The sequence below is a fragment of the Vulpes vulpes genome, chromosome 14, assembly GCF_048418805.1.
Source record: "Vulpes vulpes isolate BD-2025 chromosome 14, VulVul3, whole genome shotgun sequence".
Taxonomy (NCBI): Eukaryota; Metazoa; Chordata; class Mammalia; order Carnivora; family Canidae; genus Vulpes; species Vulpes vulpes.
In genome coordinates this window covers 109,795,409-109,809,808 of record NC_132793.1, presented here as the reverse complement: position 1 = coordinate 109,809,808, position 14,400 = coordinate 109,795,409, and the positions used below count along the sequence as shown (strand labels likewise).

Genomic DNA, 14,400 nt, shown 5'->3' with positions numbered 1-14,400 from the left:
CCCGGCCCTTCCGCCCAACTACAACTCCCAGAAGGCTGAGCTGCGCGGGCGTGGCCGGGCGGTGCGGACAGCGTCGGTGACGTCATCGGCGCAGCCGGCACCCTCCCCCCCAGCCCAGCCCCTCGCGGCGTCCGGGCACTCGGCCGCGCGCAGCCTGACGGGAATCGTGGTCATCCCGCCGTGTGCCTGCAGCGGCAACGCGAGCGCGTGGACTACAACTCCCAGCGTGCCCTGCGCGCCGGCGCTCGTTAACGGCGGGAGGGGGCGGGCGAGGGAGGGGGGAGCGGCGTTCGGGAGGGCGGAGTAAGGCGGGGGGGGGAGGGCGCCCACACCCCTCCCCCTCCCCGCCGCTCCTTCCCCCTCCCCCGACGTAAACTGGGATCCCTTTCCCCTTGTGTCCGCCATATTGGACTCTAACTCTGGTCAGCGGCGGCGCCGGGCCCGGTGGACTCGCCGTTCCTCCCGCCCAGCGGCCTCCCCGCAGCTCCCGCCCGCCCGGCCCTCCTGGCCCTCCCCGCCCGCAGGCGACCCCGCGCAGCGCCCCCCGCCCTCGGCCGGCCGGAGCGCCCTGCCGCCGCCTAAGCCTCCCCGCCTTCCCCGCCCTCCGCCGCCGCCCGCGGCCCCGCGCCCGCTCCGCGCCCTCTCCCCGCCCGCCCGCCATGAGCCCGGCCGACGCCAAGCGCGGGGCCAAGCGCCGGAAGAACAAGCGGGGCGGCGGCGGCGGCTCGGGCGGGGGCAACGGCGGCGCGGGCGGCGGCAAGGCCGGCCCGGCGGCGGTGCTGCGCGGCTCCCAGGCCGTGGGCCTGGCGGCTCCGGGCGGCGCGGCGGCGGCCAACGGGCCCCTCGGCGCGGGCGCGGGCGCGGGCGGCGCCGCCCCCGGAGGCTACTTCGAGGTAAGCAGCGGCGGGGCGGGGGCGGGGTGGGCGGGCGGACCCGGCTGGCCTCCCGCCGGGGGCCCGGCTCTGCGCGGGTAACGGGCGGGCGCGGGGCCGGGCCGGGCCGGGCCGGGGCGGGCGGGAGCTGCGGGGAGGCCGCGGGCCGCTGGCGCCGTGACAGCCCTCCCGCGGGGCCGGCGAGCGCGGGGGACCGGCTGCCCGCGCCAGGTGCCGGCATCTCCTGGGTGCGGCGCGCCGCGCTGCCTGCGCCTCTGCCCACCTGCGCGGTGCTGTCACGGACCCGGGGCTGCTGCCATCCCGCCCCGCGCCGAGCTCGTCCTTGAAATTGCTCGTGTGCAATTCCAGAATAATTAGGAGTCAGGTGACGAGCGGGGCTTCCCTTCGGAGTCGAGCGTGCTTTCAAAGGTTGTGTCACGGTGCCTCCCTTCTCCATCCCTCGCGAGGGGTGACTGAGCAGCGCCCTCACAGAAGTTTTCTTTTTCTGCTCCGATTTGGTCATTTGAAAGCTACCTGACAGTCTCTTGGAGCCCTGGCTCTTCGCCTCCAGCTTCTTAAAAAAGTTTTCAGGGGTAATCGGTGGTCTGGTGACTCGGGCACGTATTTAGTGTTTGGGCTTGAGGAATTTGAAAAGTACTTTTTTTTTTTTTTTTTTTTTTTTTTTCTGTGTTTACGAAAGCAGCGAGCACACGCTGCATCTCCCGGTGGTGGTGGGTTGCTGCACCTTTGTTAGGCGGTTGGTCCCAGCACTTGAGAAGACACAATGGTAGTGCGAGGGTGTGCGCTTGACAGGCATTTCCAGTTCGTTCCAATGGCTCCTGAAGGATCATGGACTTTAACAAAGTTGGGTGGTTACGACTGAAATCAGGTTGTTTTAAAGATCTTTGCAATTAAGAGAGAGCCTCATTAGGAGCATTTGCGGTGCCAGATTATGACACATGAATTGTGTGCAAGATGCTCAGTACTGTGTTGGAATGGTATGCAGTGAGAGCAGTTAAGGAACGATTGCATACGGCGTGGCTTTCTGATGCTTTTGCTGTTAGTGAGCATACAGCAACGTATGTGTCCTTTAGTTTCAGTTTAAAGTCCCTTCAGCCTCCGCTGTAGTGGAGTAATAAGTGCTCTTGTTGGAGCTTTCTTTAGATGATATTGCTACCTTTGTTGGGATCCTGGCCTTCAGCCTCCAGAGGCTAACCTTTCCAATACTCTGGACAGGGAAAAAGGTACAGTTGTTGGGATCAGGGATGAGGTTTAGGCGTTTGGATCCTGGGCTGTAAATTAAGGGCAGTGTTTGCTGCTGCTGGGGAGGTGAGGGTAGAAGGTCTGCCTGTGCAAATCCTTTACAAAAATGTGGATGATACTTGTTGTATCTTGGTGTAAAGTAGAACATTTATGTTGATTCAGTAAAAACAAGTTTGTGGTACCATTGTTTCGGGTTTTAATAAATCCCATTTACTTTGCAATACTTAGGTAGAATAGTCTTCTTTTAGGCTATTCTAACCACATTAAATTCATATGTAACTGTTTATCAAGTATTATTATCATCATTATTTTATTTTTTAGAGAGTGAGAGTTACATGCAGGCTACAGAGGGAGAGAAACTGTCAAGCCGGCTCCACACCCAGCAGGAGCCCCTCGCCCATGAGATCATGAGCTGAGAGGAAACCAAGAGTTGGACCCTTAACCGATTGAGCCTCTCAGGCACCCCCATCTAGTATTCTTTTTGACAGAACTGTCTTACTCTGTTAAACTTCTGAATCAAGGTTTTTGACCATGAACCCCTGTAAGAAATAAGACTAAGACCTGTAGAGTATACTTCTGCTTACACAACGAAAATTTTAATGAATAATATTCCAGTACTTTTTAATCTTTTTAATTCTGTTCCATTTCATTAATAAAGTGGTTGTGGTACACAGAATTACTTTACTGTGTACCATTGATTCGTGACCTGCACCTTGAAAAACACTTTCTTTTACTTTTATTTTATTTTTTAAAGATTTATTTATTTATGATAGACATAGAGAGAGAGAGAGGCAGAGACACAGGAGGAGGGAGAAGCAGGCTCTATGCTGGGAGCCCGACGTGGGGCTCGATCCCGGGGCTCCAGGATCGCGCCCTGGGCCAAAGGCAGGCGCCAAACCGCCGAGCCACCCAGGGATCCCCTCTTTTACTGTATTTTAAAGTTTTAAAGTCCTATCGTGAGCTTTAAAATTTCTTTGCAAGTATTTTTGGTAACTGTGAAACATACCCACGGTGACAGGGCTAAAAGTGTTCTTGACACTGATCATAAAAATCCTTATTGTAATTCTGAAGGCTCTGGATTGTTTCCCCAAGAAGGTGAGCTCTTTGGGGAAATCTTGTCTGTTGCAGAAGAGGCACCCCAGAACAGTTGTTGTCAACAAATAACAGGGAGTGGGTACCGGCCCTCCATTTCCGGGAGAAGCTTATGATTGACTTCAGGGGTGCATCTTTTCCATTCTATGTGGGGTCACCAGACCAGAAAGTGCCTGAGAGAGAAGTAAGAGTGGAAGCACTGTGTTGATTCTCAGGAGGGGTCCTGTGTGTTGGAAATAGCCCTGAGTGTTAAACCTACGACCGCCTTCCCCAGAGCAGCTGCTCAGGCAGAGGGCCTTTCTGCATGTGGGTGGCTTCTACATAGAAGCAAGGGCTGAGAGGCCAGTAGGAAAACATCATGTAGCTTATAGAGTTTTTGACCCACCAAAACCTGGGGGATACAAATTGGATAGGCTCTGCCCCCTCAGGCAAGGTGTCAAACCTCACGCTGCCTTGGTGTCCTAAGTAATGTGGCACCTAGCTCCTAGAGTTATTGTAAGAATTAAATAAACAGTGCCTGGTAACACATAATGTGCTGTGTATGTGCATAGTCATTAATTTCCAGGAGGCTGGGTTGGACTTTATTTGGGGATTTTGCCACAGGATGATTTTGATCAAGCTTTTTCCGCTTGTGAAATGGGAAAACCTTGTACAGTTAAGAATGGTGAACATGAATGGGTCTTGTATAAGGCCTTGTTCTAATAGCCTTGTTCTGCAGTCTGCTCTGATGTGTTAGTAAAGGGTTGGCTCTGAAATGAAAAGTTGGTAGGTGAAGGGTGTTGTGACTAGATCTTACTATTTTGCATTTCTTTTTTAAAAAAAATATGTATTTATTTATGAGGGAGAGATAGAGGAAAAGCTAGGGTGGGGGTGGGGGGCAGAGGGAGAGGGAGAAGCAGGGTCCTCGCTGAGCTGGGAGCCTGATGTGGGGCGCTCGATCCCAGGACCCCAAGATCATGACCTGAGCCAAACGCAGACGCTTAACTGACTGAGCCACCCAGGCACCCCATGCCTTTTATGTTTTTTTTTAATTTTATTTTTTTAAAAGATTTTATTTATTCATTCATGAGAGACACACGGAGAGAGAAAGGCAGAGACATAGAGGGAGAAGCAGGCTCCCTACAAGGAGCCCAGTGTGGTACTCGATCACGTCCTGAGCTGAAAGCAGATGCTCAACTGCTGAGCCACCCAGATGTCCCATGTATTTCTATTTTAAATGTAATTTTCATAACGTTTGTGATGTATTAAGTGAAGAAGGAAGCTTACAAAATAGAAAATGTTTGTTGTACAGACCCGCTTTTGTAAAATATCTGTGTGTATATATATTTGCATAGAAAAGTCTGATAGGGTATGCATCAAAATATTTTGTGGTGGAAGTTCTGATGGCTTTTTTTTCCTTTCTGCACATGCCTCAAGCTTTAAGACTTTTCTACATTGAGTGTTACTTGTAGAGCAAAAAAAAAAAAAAAAAAAAAAAAAAGAATGATACTTTTACAACCTGATATTACTAACATTTTTTTCTTTCTCTTTTTGTTTTTAAGATTTTATTTATTTGAGAGAGAGAATGAGTACGAGTAGGGAGAGGGGAGAGGTAGAGGAAGAGGAAGAAGCAGACTTCCCAGTGGGCAGGGAGCCTAACTTGGGACTCTATCCCAGGACCTGGAGATCATGACCCGAGCCAAAGGTAGCCACTTAACCAAATGAGTGGTCGCCCCACATCATTTTTCAAATAAAACTGATTTGAGCTTTTTCTATTTGTATTTATTTTTATTTTTTTTTTTGCTTTTTCTATTTTTAATAGTCAATATATGCAAAATGTATTTACACCATCAGAATCCTGTTTCCTGAATAGGTGTGCAAAATTAAGTCATGCACATATTATTTGCAAAACCCAGAATTCCTCTATTATGGAAATTGACCCATGTCACTAGCTGTTGGAATATCAAGTTACATATAATTTACACTCATGGAGGGCTCAAAAGGGAGTTTAGAGCTATTTTTATAATGCTGTTAGAGATTTATAAAAGGAAGCCATTTGGGGGTAGGGATCAAAGTACATTTTCAAACAGGGATATTAAAATTGTGAAGTCAGAGAAACCTGTTGTGGTGTAGGGGGCATTTGTAACAATATGAATCCTTTTCATTGATGAAAAGGTGGCAAGAAGGAGATAATGTTAGTAATGTCTAAAGGTTATCCTACAAGTATATTCATAGTTAGATGGTATAATTATGGATTTGGGGGTACGTTGGATGTGTTGCAGAAATTGCTGCTGTGATAAAATGAGGTTCAGTCATAACTTTCTAGTTCGCATTTGCCTTAATGACCTGAGCATGTATGTCAAATAAAGATCTAGAACCTTAATGTGCTTTAAGTAAGATTAACAATTTGATGAAGTTGCAAAGAGCACCTCTTTGATTCAGCATTTTATGTATGTGTACACCAGTGTAACTAATATATCAAGATATAAAATACAGATAAAGAATATTCCCAGTACCCTAGACTGCTCCCTTGTTCCCCTTTGCAGTCATCCCCACCAACTCTTCTTGTGCATTTTGGCTTTATTTGAATTTCACGTAAAAGTACTCTGCCAGTGCTCTGGCTCAACATTGAGATGCAGCCATGTTGTTGAGGTAGCAGCTCATCATTGTGTTTCATGGCGTGCGGTTTTCCATTGTGTGAATATACCATAAGTTATTCATTCTATTATTGATGGACATATATATATGGGTTATTTTATGTTATGACTGACATGCACATTCCTGTACATGTCTTCTGTTGACCGTGAGTACTCATTTCAGTCCAGTGTATATCTGTATATATATCTGGAGTGGAATTGCTAAGTGTACATGTAGTTTGACTTTAGTAGATACTGCCAGGCAGTTTTTCTAAGTGGTTTTATTGTATACTAATTAAAAAATTAACATGTAGTGAAATTGATGTTTTAAAATGTACTGGCGGATTTAACACATATATAGATTAATGTATCCATTATCATTGTTAGGATACAGAATGGTTTCATTACCCACAAAAGCTCCCTCATGGAATCCCTGTGATATCACACTCTCTCCCACCCCTAAACTCTTGGCAGCCAGTACTTTGTTACTATGATTTTATCTTTTGGAGAAGTCATTTAAATGGAATCATATAGTATGTAACTTATTGAGACTGGTTTATTTCACTCAGCATGCCTAACAACTTTGAGACTCATCTGAATTGTTCCTTTTTACTGCTGAGTAGTAGTCCATTATATGGATGTACCACAGTTTATCCATTTTCCCCATGGTGGATGTTGAGGTTCTTTCCAGGTTTTTGTGAAAATAAATAGAGCTGCTATATTTGTGTACAGGTTTTTTGTATGGAAGTAAATTTTCATTTTTCTAGTGTTTTCATATTTACTAAGGTGTGGGTGCTGGGTAATATGGTAATATATATATTTTTAAAGATTTTATTTATTTGAGAGAGAGAACAGAGAGGAGAGGCAGATGGAGAGAGAGAAGCAGACTCCCCGCTAAGCAGGGAGCCTGACTCGGGCTCCATTTAGGGACCCTGAGATGGTGACCTTGAGCCCAAGGCAGATGCTTCACCCACTGAGCCACCCAGGCTCCCCCTGTCATATGGTAATATAAGAAACTGCCCAACTATTTTCAGAGTGGCCTTACCTATTCTTTCAACTTCTGCCAGCAATGTATGAGAGTTCCAGTTACTCGGCATCCTTGGTAGCACTTGATATTGTCAGTAGTTTTTATTTTAAGCATTTTAATAGGTGTGGTGTGGTTTTAATTTGCATTTCCCTAATGACTACTGATACTGAACGCTTTTCATGTGTTTGCCATTCTTGTATTCTCTTGGGTGAAGTATTTATTCAGACTTTGCGTATTTTTAATTGGGTTATTTCCTTACTTTTGAATTTTTATAGTTTATAATTCTGATAGGAATCTTAGGGTGGATTTGTAATTCGCAAACCTTTTTTTTTTTTTTTTTAAAGATTTTATTTATTTATTCATGAGAAACACAGAGAGGAGAGAGAGGCAGAGACACAGGTAGAAGGAGAAGCAGGCTCCATGCAGGGAGCCCAACATGGGATTCGATCCTGGGTCTCCAGGATCACGCCCTGGGCTGAAGACGGCACTAAACCGTTGAGCCACCCGGGCTGCCCCAAACTTTTTTTTTTTTTCAGTCTGTATCTTGTATTTTTATTCTATTAATTGTTTTTATTTCTTTCAAGGAAAAAAATTAATTTTGATGAAGTTCAGCTTTTTTCTTTTATGAATCACAATTTTTGGTGTCATATCTAAGAACTCTGTTTTGTAAAACCTCAGATTATAAAGATTTTTTTCTCCTCTTGTTTTCTTCTGGAAGTTTCATAGTTTTACATTTAGATCTGTGATTCATTTTGAGTTAATTATATATAAGGTATCATATTCAGATAGGGATTTTTTTTAGTTTGTTTTTTGTTTTGTTTTTGGGCATATGGGTGTCAGGTTGTTCCAGGCCCTTTTGTTGAAAGGATATCCTTTCTCCATTGAATTGACTTTTCACCTGTGTTAGAAATTAGTTGGCCTTATTTAAGTGGGTTATTTCTGTACTCTCTCTTCTGTTCCATTGATTTATAGGTCTATTTCGTTGCCTATACCTCATGTCTTAATTATTGCAAGTCTTAAAATTGAGCAAGGTGATTTCTCCAACTTTATTTTTTTTTTTATTTCTCCAACTTTAAAGAAAAAAAATTTGACTATTTAGTTGTTTTGCTTTCCATACATTTTAGAATCAGCTTGCCTGTATTTACAAATAATGCTTCTGGGATTTGAATGGAATAGCCCTAAATCCATAGATCAGTTTGATGGAGAATTGACACATTTATTATTTTGAGTCTTACAATTTGTGAACATGGTATGCATCTCTATTTGGTGATCTTTGATTTTGTTTTTTTTTATTGAGATATAATTGACATTTAATTTGTGTTTGATTCCTTTCGTTGGTGTTTTGTAGTTTCCAACAGATAGAGTCTGTACATGTTTTGTTAGATTTATATATAAGTAATACATTTTTGCCAACTTTCTAAATGTGCTTTTGAAAAATTTGTTTTACTTATGTATAACTAGTATAGAGAAATTAATTAATTTTTTTGTGTTTATCTTCTGTCCTTTGATCTTGCTAAAATCGTATTCTGGGAACTTTGGGGTGGATTCATTGGAATTTTCTGTATAGACAATCATGGTGTCTGGGTAGTGATTTTTTTCTTGTTTTCCATTCCATACACTTTTTCTTTATTGCACTGGCTAGGACTTGTACTACAATTTCCTTGTTCTGATTTTAGATTGAAAGCATTCAGTATTTCACCATAAAGTATGTCTCCTGTAGATTTTTGTTGATGTTCATTATTAGGCTGAGGAAATTCCTTTCTACTTCTAGTTGCCTGAGAGTCTTATTAGTGGATGTTGGATTTTATCAAATGCTTTTTTGAATCAAATTGATGTGATCATGTAGTTTTTCCTTATTAGACTGTTAATGTGGTAGATCACCTTAATGATTTTTGACTATTGAACCAGCTTTGCTTTCCTGGAATGAACCCTGCTTGGTCATGGTATATTACTTTTTCAGTTGAATTTAGTAGTATTTTGAATTTAGTAGTATTTTGTTGAGCTTTATTGTATCTGTTTTCTTGAACTCTGTCAGTAGTTTTCTTGTACTATTGTTCTTGGCCAGATTTGGTATCAGCATCATGTCGGCCTCATTAAGTAACTTAGGGAAGTGGTCCTTTCTCTCTGTTATAGTGTGTGCTTTTCAAAGAATTGGTCGATTTCCTCTAAGTTGTTGAATTTAAGTGTGTAGAGTTGTCTTAGTATTCTACTATAATATGTAATGTGTCTGGGGGTCTGCAGTGATGCCCCCTCTTTTACTCTTTTTTTTTTTTTTTTTTTTTTTTAAGATTCTACCCATTTGACAGAGAGAGGGCGAGTGTGAGCATACAAGCAAGGGGAGTAGCAGTCGAAGGGAAAGGAAGAAGCAGGGTCCCTGCCAAGCAGAGAGCCTGACATGGAGCTGGATCCCAGAACCCTGGGATCATGACCTGAGCGGAAGGCAGACACTCAACCAACTGAGCCACTCAGGCGCACCGCCCCCCCACAGGGGGGAATGATTTCTTTCATTCTTAATATTATGATGATTCTTTTTTTCCTGACAGTCTTTAGAGGTTCCTCAAGTGTTTTTTTTTTTTTTTTTTTTTTTTTAATTCACGATAGAGAGAGAGAGGCAGAGACACAGGCAGAGGGAGAAGCAGGCTCCATGCCGGGAGCCCGACGTGGGACTCGATCCCGGGACCCCAGGATCGTGCCCTGGGCCAAAGGCTTGCGCCAAACCGCTGAGCCAGCCAGGGATCCCCAAGTGTTTTTTTTTTAATTTAATTTTATTTAAATTCAATTAATTAACATGTAGTGGTTATTAGTTTCAGAGGTAGAGTTCAGTGATTGATCAGTTGCATGTAACATCCGGTGCCCATTATATCACGTGCCCTCCTTAATGCCCATCACCCAATAGCCCTGTCTCCCCCACCCCCTCACCTCTAGCAACCCTCAGTTTGTCTCCTATGATTAAGAATCTCTTAGGGTTTGTCTTCCTCTTTGATTTCATCTTATTTTTCCCTCCCTTCTATGATCCTGTTTTGTTTCTTAAATTCCACATATGAGTGAAATCATATGATAATTCCCTTTCTCTGACTGACTTATTTGCTTAGCATAATACCCTCTAGTTCCATCATTGTAAATGGTAAGATTTCCTCCCCCCCCCTTTTTTTTTAAAGATTTATTTATTTATTTATTTATTCAGAGAGAGTGAGAGAGAGGCAGAGACACAGGCAGAAGGAGAAGCAGGCTCCATGCAGGAAGCCCGACGGGACTCCATCCCGGGTCTCCAGGATCACACCCTGGGCTGCAGGCAGCGCTAAACCGCTGTGCCACCGGAGCTGCCCATATTTCCTCCTTTTTTTGATGACTGAGTAATATTCCATTGTCTGTATATACTACATATTCTTTATTCATTCATCTGTCGACGGACATCTGAGCTCTTTCCATAGTTTGGCTATTGTGGATGTTGTTGCTGTAAACCTTGGGGTGCAGGTACCCCTTCGGATCACTACATTTGTATCTTTGGGTAAAGGCCCAGGAGTACAATTCCTGAGTCTTAGGGTAGCTCTATTTTCATTTTTTTGAGGAATCTCTGTACTGCTTTCCAGAGTGGCTGTATGGTTCCTCAAGTTTTTAATCTTTTTGAAGAACCAGCTTTTTGTTTTATTGATTTTTTTCCCTTTATTTTTCTGTTTTCTGGTTTTTATTTTTATTTTTTTTATTTTTTGGTTCTGCTTTATTACTTGCTTTGGGCTTATTTCGATTTTTCTTTCTTTAATTCCTTAGAAGCTTAGATTATTTTTTTAAAAGATTTTATTTATTTATTCGTGAAAGACACAGAGAGAGGGGCAGAGACCTAGGCAGAGGGAGAAGCAGGCTCCCTGTGGGGAGCCTGATGTGGGACTTGATCTCAGGACCCTGGGATCATGACCTGAGCTGAAGGCAGATGCTCAACCACTGAGGCCCCCGAGGTGCCCCCAGAGGCTTAGATTATTGATTTGAGACCATTCTTCTTTTCTCTAACATATGTATATAGTGCTTTAAGCCAGACTTTTGCTGTATCTCACAAATTTTGGTATGTTGTACTTTCATTTTAATTCAATTTAGATTATTTTCTGATTTTTCTTGAATTTCCTCCTTGACTCACAGGTTATTTAGAAGAACGTTTATTTTCCTGTTACCGTTCTGTTACTGAGTTCTAGTCTCATTCCAGTATGATCAGGAAACATGCTTTGTGTGATTTTAATTCTTAAAAGAAAAAAAGATTAAGATTTTATGATTGATCTTGGTGAGTTTTGCTTATACACATAAATATATTCTGCTTTTATTGAGTGGAGTGTTTTCTGAATGCCTTTTAGTTCCAGTCAGTGATGATTTCTTGAATTCTTTTATATTCTTGCTGATTTTTTGTTTCCTGGTACTTAGTTGCTGAGTTGTGTTGGAATCTGATTAAAGTTGTGGATTTCTTTTTTTTTTTTTTTTTAAGATTTTATTTATTTATTTGTTCATAGAGAGGCAGAGACACAGGTAGAGAGAGAAGCAGGCTCCATGCAAGGAGCCTGACGTGGGACTCCATCCCAGGACTTCAGGATCACACCCTGGGCTGAAAGTGGCGCTAAACCACTGCGCCACTGGGGCTGCCCCAAGTTGTGGATTTCTTGATTTCTAAGAGTTTGTTTCATTTTTGCTTCATGTATTTTGGAGCTCTGTTTTTTGGTGCATATATATATACATTTGGGATTGTTATGTTGTCTTGGTGAAATGGCCCTTTTATTTATTTTTTAAAAGATTTATCTATTTATTCATGAGAGACACAGAGAAAGAGAGAGGCAGAGACACAGGCAGAGGGAGAAGCAGGCCCTATGCAGGGAGCCCGATGTGGGACTCAGTCCCCGGATTCCAGGATCATGACCTGAGCTGGAGGCAGATGCCCAACTGCTGAGCCACCCAGGCGTCCCGTCTGATGGTTTTCTTGGCTCTACTTTATCTGATACTAACATAACCACTCTAGCTTTCTTTTCATTACTATTTGCATGGTATATCTTTTCTATTTAATTTTAACTTATCTATATAATTATATTTGAAGTGTGTTTTTTACCGATAGTTGCTTGATTAATTTTCATTGTTTATATTCATATTTTTACCTTTAATTATGAGGTATATGTGAAATATGTTTATTAATTTGAGGCCTTTTTTTTCCTGACCTAGTTACTAGTAGAATATATATTTGGTGCTAGTATGAGTTGCTTCTGTGCATTGTATAGCTTTCTTTATTGGACTCTTGACCCTGTAGGCTTTCTGAACTCATTTGTTGGAATACACTATCATGGAGACACAAACTGTCTTTAGAGAGACTTTAACCAGTATGAGTTGGGATCAAATAATATGTATCTCATGAACCTACAAAGCATTTATGTATGTATGTATGTATGTATGTATTTATATTTTTACTGTAGAAATCAATTTTATTTTCTCACCCTCTTAGAGTAATCCCAAGAACATATGTGGCATTGAATTATCACATTTCCTGTGGAAATTGACTTTTTTCCATATATTTTCATAGAATGCAAAGGACCTTTCTCTCTCTCTCTCTCTTTTTAAGATTTTATTTTAAACTAATCTCTACAGCCAGTGTGGGGCTTAAACCCTAAGATCAAGAGTTGCTTACTCTACTGAGCTATCCAGGCGCCCCAACATTTAACCCTTAAATATATATTTTTTAAAGATTTTATTTATTTATTCATGAGAGACAGAGAGAGGCAGAGACACAGGCAGAGGGAGAAGCAGGCTCCATGCAGGGAGCCCGATTCAGGACTCAATCCCGGGACTCCAGGATCACGCCCTGGGCCAAAGGCAGGCGCCAAACCGCTGAGCCACCAAGGGATCCCCTTACCCTTAAATATTTTGAGTACATCATGAAACTGAGTGAGAAGTTGGGGAATTTAATTTCTTATGGCCCAGAATTTTTTTTTTATTTTTAAAGATTGATTTATTTATTAGAGAAAGAGGGAGGGAGAGACAGAGAATCTTTTTTTTTTTTTTTAAGATTTTTTTTTTTTAATTTATTCATGAGAGACACAGGGAGACAGAGTCAGAGACAGAGGCAGAGACAGACGCAGAGGGAAAAGCAGGCTCCATGCAGGAGTCAGACGGACGTGGGACTCAGTCCCCGGTCTCCAGGATCACGCTCTGGGCTGAAGGCGGCGCTAAACCGCGAGCCACCCAGGCTACCCGAGACAGAATCTTAAGTGGACTCTGCTGAGTGCAAGCCCAACAGGGGGCTCGATCCTACAACTCTGAGATCACAACCCAAGGCGAAACCAAGAGTTAGACACTTAATCAGCTGTGTGACCCAGGTATTCCAGCCTGGATTTTTTTTTTTTTTAAGATTCCATTTATTCATGAGAGACACAGTTAGAGAGGCAGAGACACAGGCAGAGGGAGAAGCAGGCTCCATGCAGGAAGCCCCATGCGGGACTCGATCCCAGGTATCCCTGGATTTTTTTTTTTTTTTTTTTTTTAATAAACTTTAAATTTTGGGATGCCTGGGTGGCTCAGCGGTTGGGTCAGCGTTCGGCTCAGGGTGTGATCCCGGAGTCCGGGAGCTAAAATTATTTTTAGCTGCCTCATCTGTGGAATGGGAAGATTAATTTTTATCTTCCTGAGGGAACTTCTACCAAAAGCTAATTAATATATATGTTTAAAGTATGGTAGTAATTTTATATTAATGCCAAAATTCAGTGGAATTGTTAACTAATAGTTTGCTACAATCTAATTTCCTTTTTTTTTTCTCCTTTTCCTAATTCTTTTCTTTTTTCCCCCTAATGCTTGGCAATTACTCCACTGGTGAAAGTAGCCTGGGAGGGTAAACATTCTCTACTGTGCCTGCTCAGTGATTGGCCTTCTCTTTTGAGGTACTGAAAGTGTGAAGGACCAGGCCCACCTTGAGAATGGGGTTGCCAGCCCCTTGCAAAGCTGTGCGGTTGCTTTAAATAAAGAAATCCCAGAATTGAATTCTTGACTCTGCTTATAGTATTGTTACTTTCTGTTTTTAAAATATGAAAAAAAATCACTTATTGACTGACTTAAATTGTAGCTACTGTGAATACTCTCCCTTCCTTTAAAAGAATGATAGGTCAATTATATCTGTTTAAAAAATGATTAATAGGAAGGTTGGCTCTGTCAATCAGTCTTTTTTTTTTTTTTTAAAGATTTTGTTTATTTATTCATAGAGATGCAGAGAGAGAAAGAGAGAGACAGAGATACAGGCAGAGGGAGAAGCAGGCTCCATGCAGAGAGCCTGACGTGGGACTCGATCCAGGGTCTCCAGGATCACTCCCTGGGCTGTAGGCGGCACTAAACCGCTGCGCCACCGGGGCTGCCTTGTCGATCAGTCATTACTATTAAATCCCTCTCCACAAAGTGAGTTAACTGTTATTTTTATGTTTGCAGATGCCCACACCAGTATTCCAGTTGGAATGCTAGGATTGGCAAATCATAGACTCACAGAACTTTAGAACTGGATGGGACAACAACAGAACACATGCTT

The 14,400-nt window shown here is 42.8% G+C and overlaps 1 protein-coding gene across 4 annotated transcripts in view; it reads left to right on the top strand.

Annotated features, from left to right (window-relative positions):
• Window positions 1-410: 410 nt before the first annotated feature.
• FAM193A (family with sequence similarity 193 member A) overlaps window positions 411-14,400 on the top strand; it is a 166,187-nt gene continuing 152,197 nt past the window's right edge. For 3 of the 4 annotated variants that reach the window (XM_072737702.1, XM_072737700.1, XM_072737701.1), the window contains exon 1: window positions 539-893. In XM_072737702.1, coding sequence (XP_072593803.1) covers window positions 660-893 — 234 coding nt within the window. In that variant the 5' untranslated portion in view covers window positions 539-659. Of the gene's footprint in view, window positions 894-14,400 lie in introns of all 4 variants that reach the window. The other variant, XM_072737703.1, reaches the window with a different exon arrangement.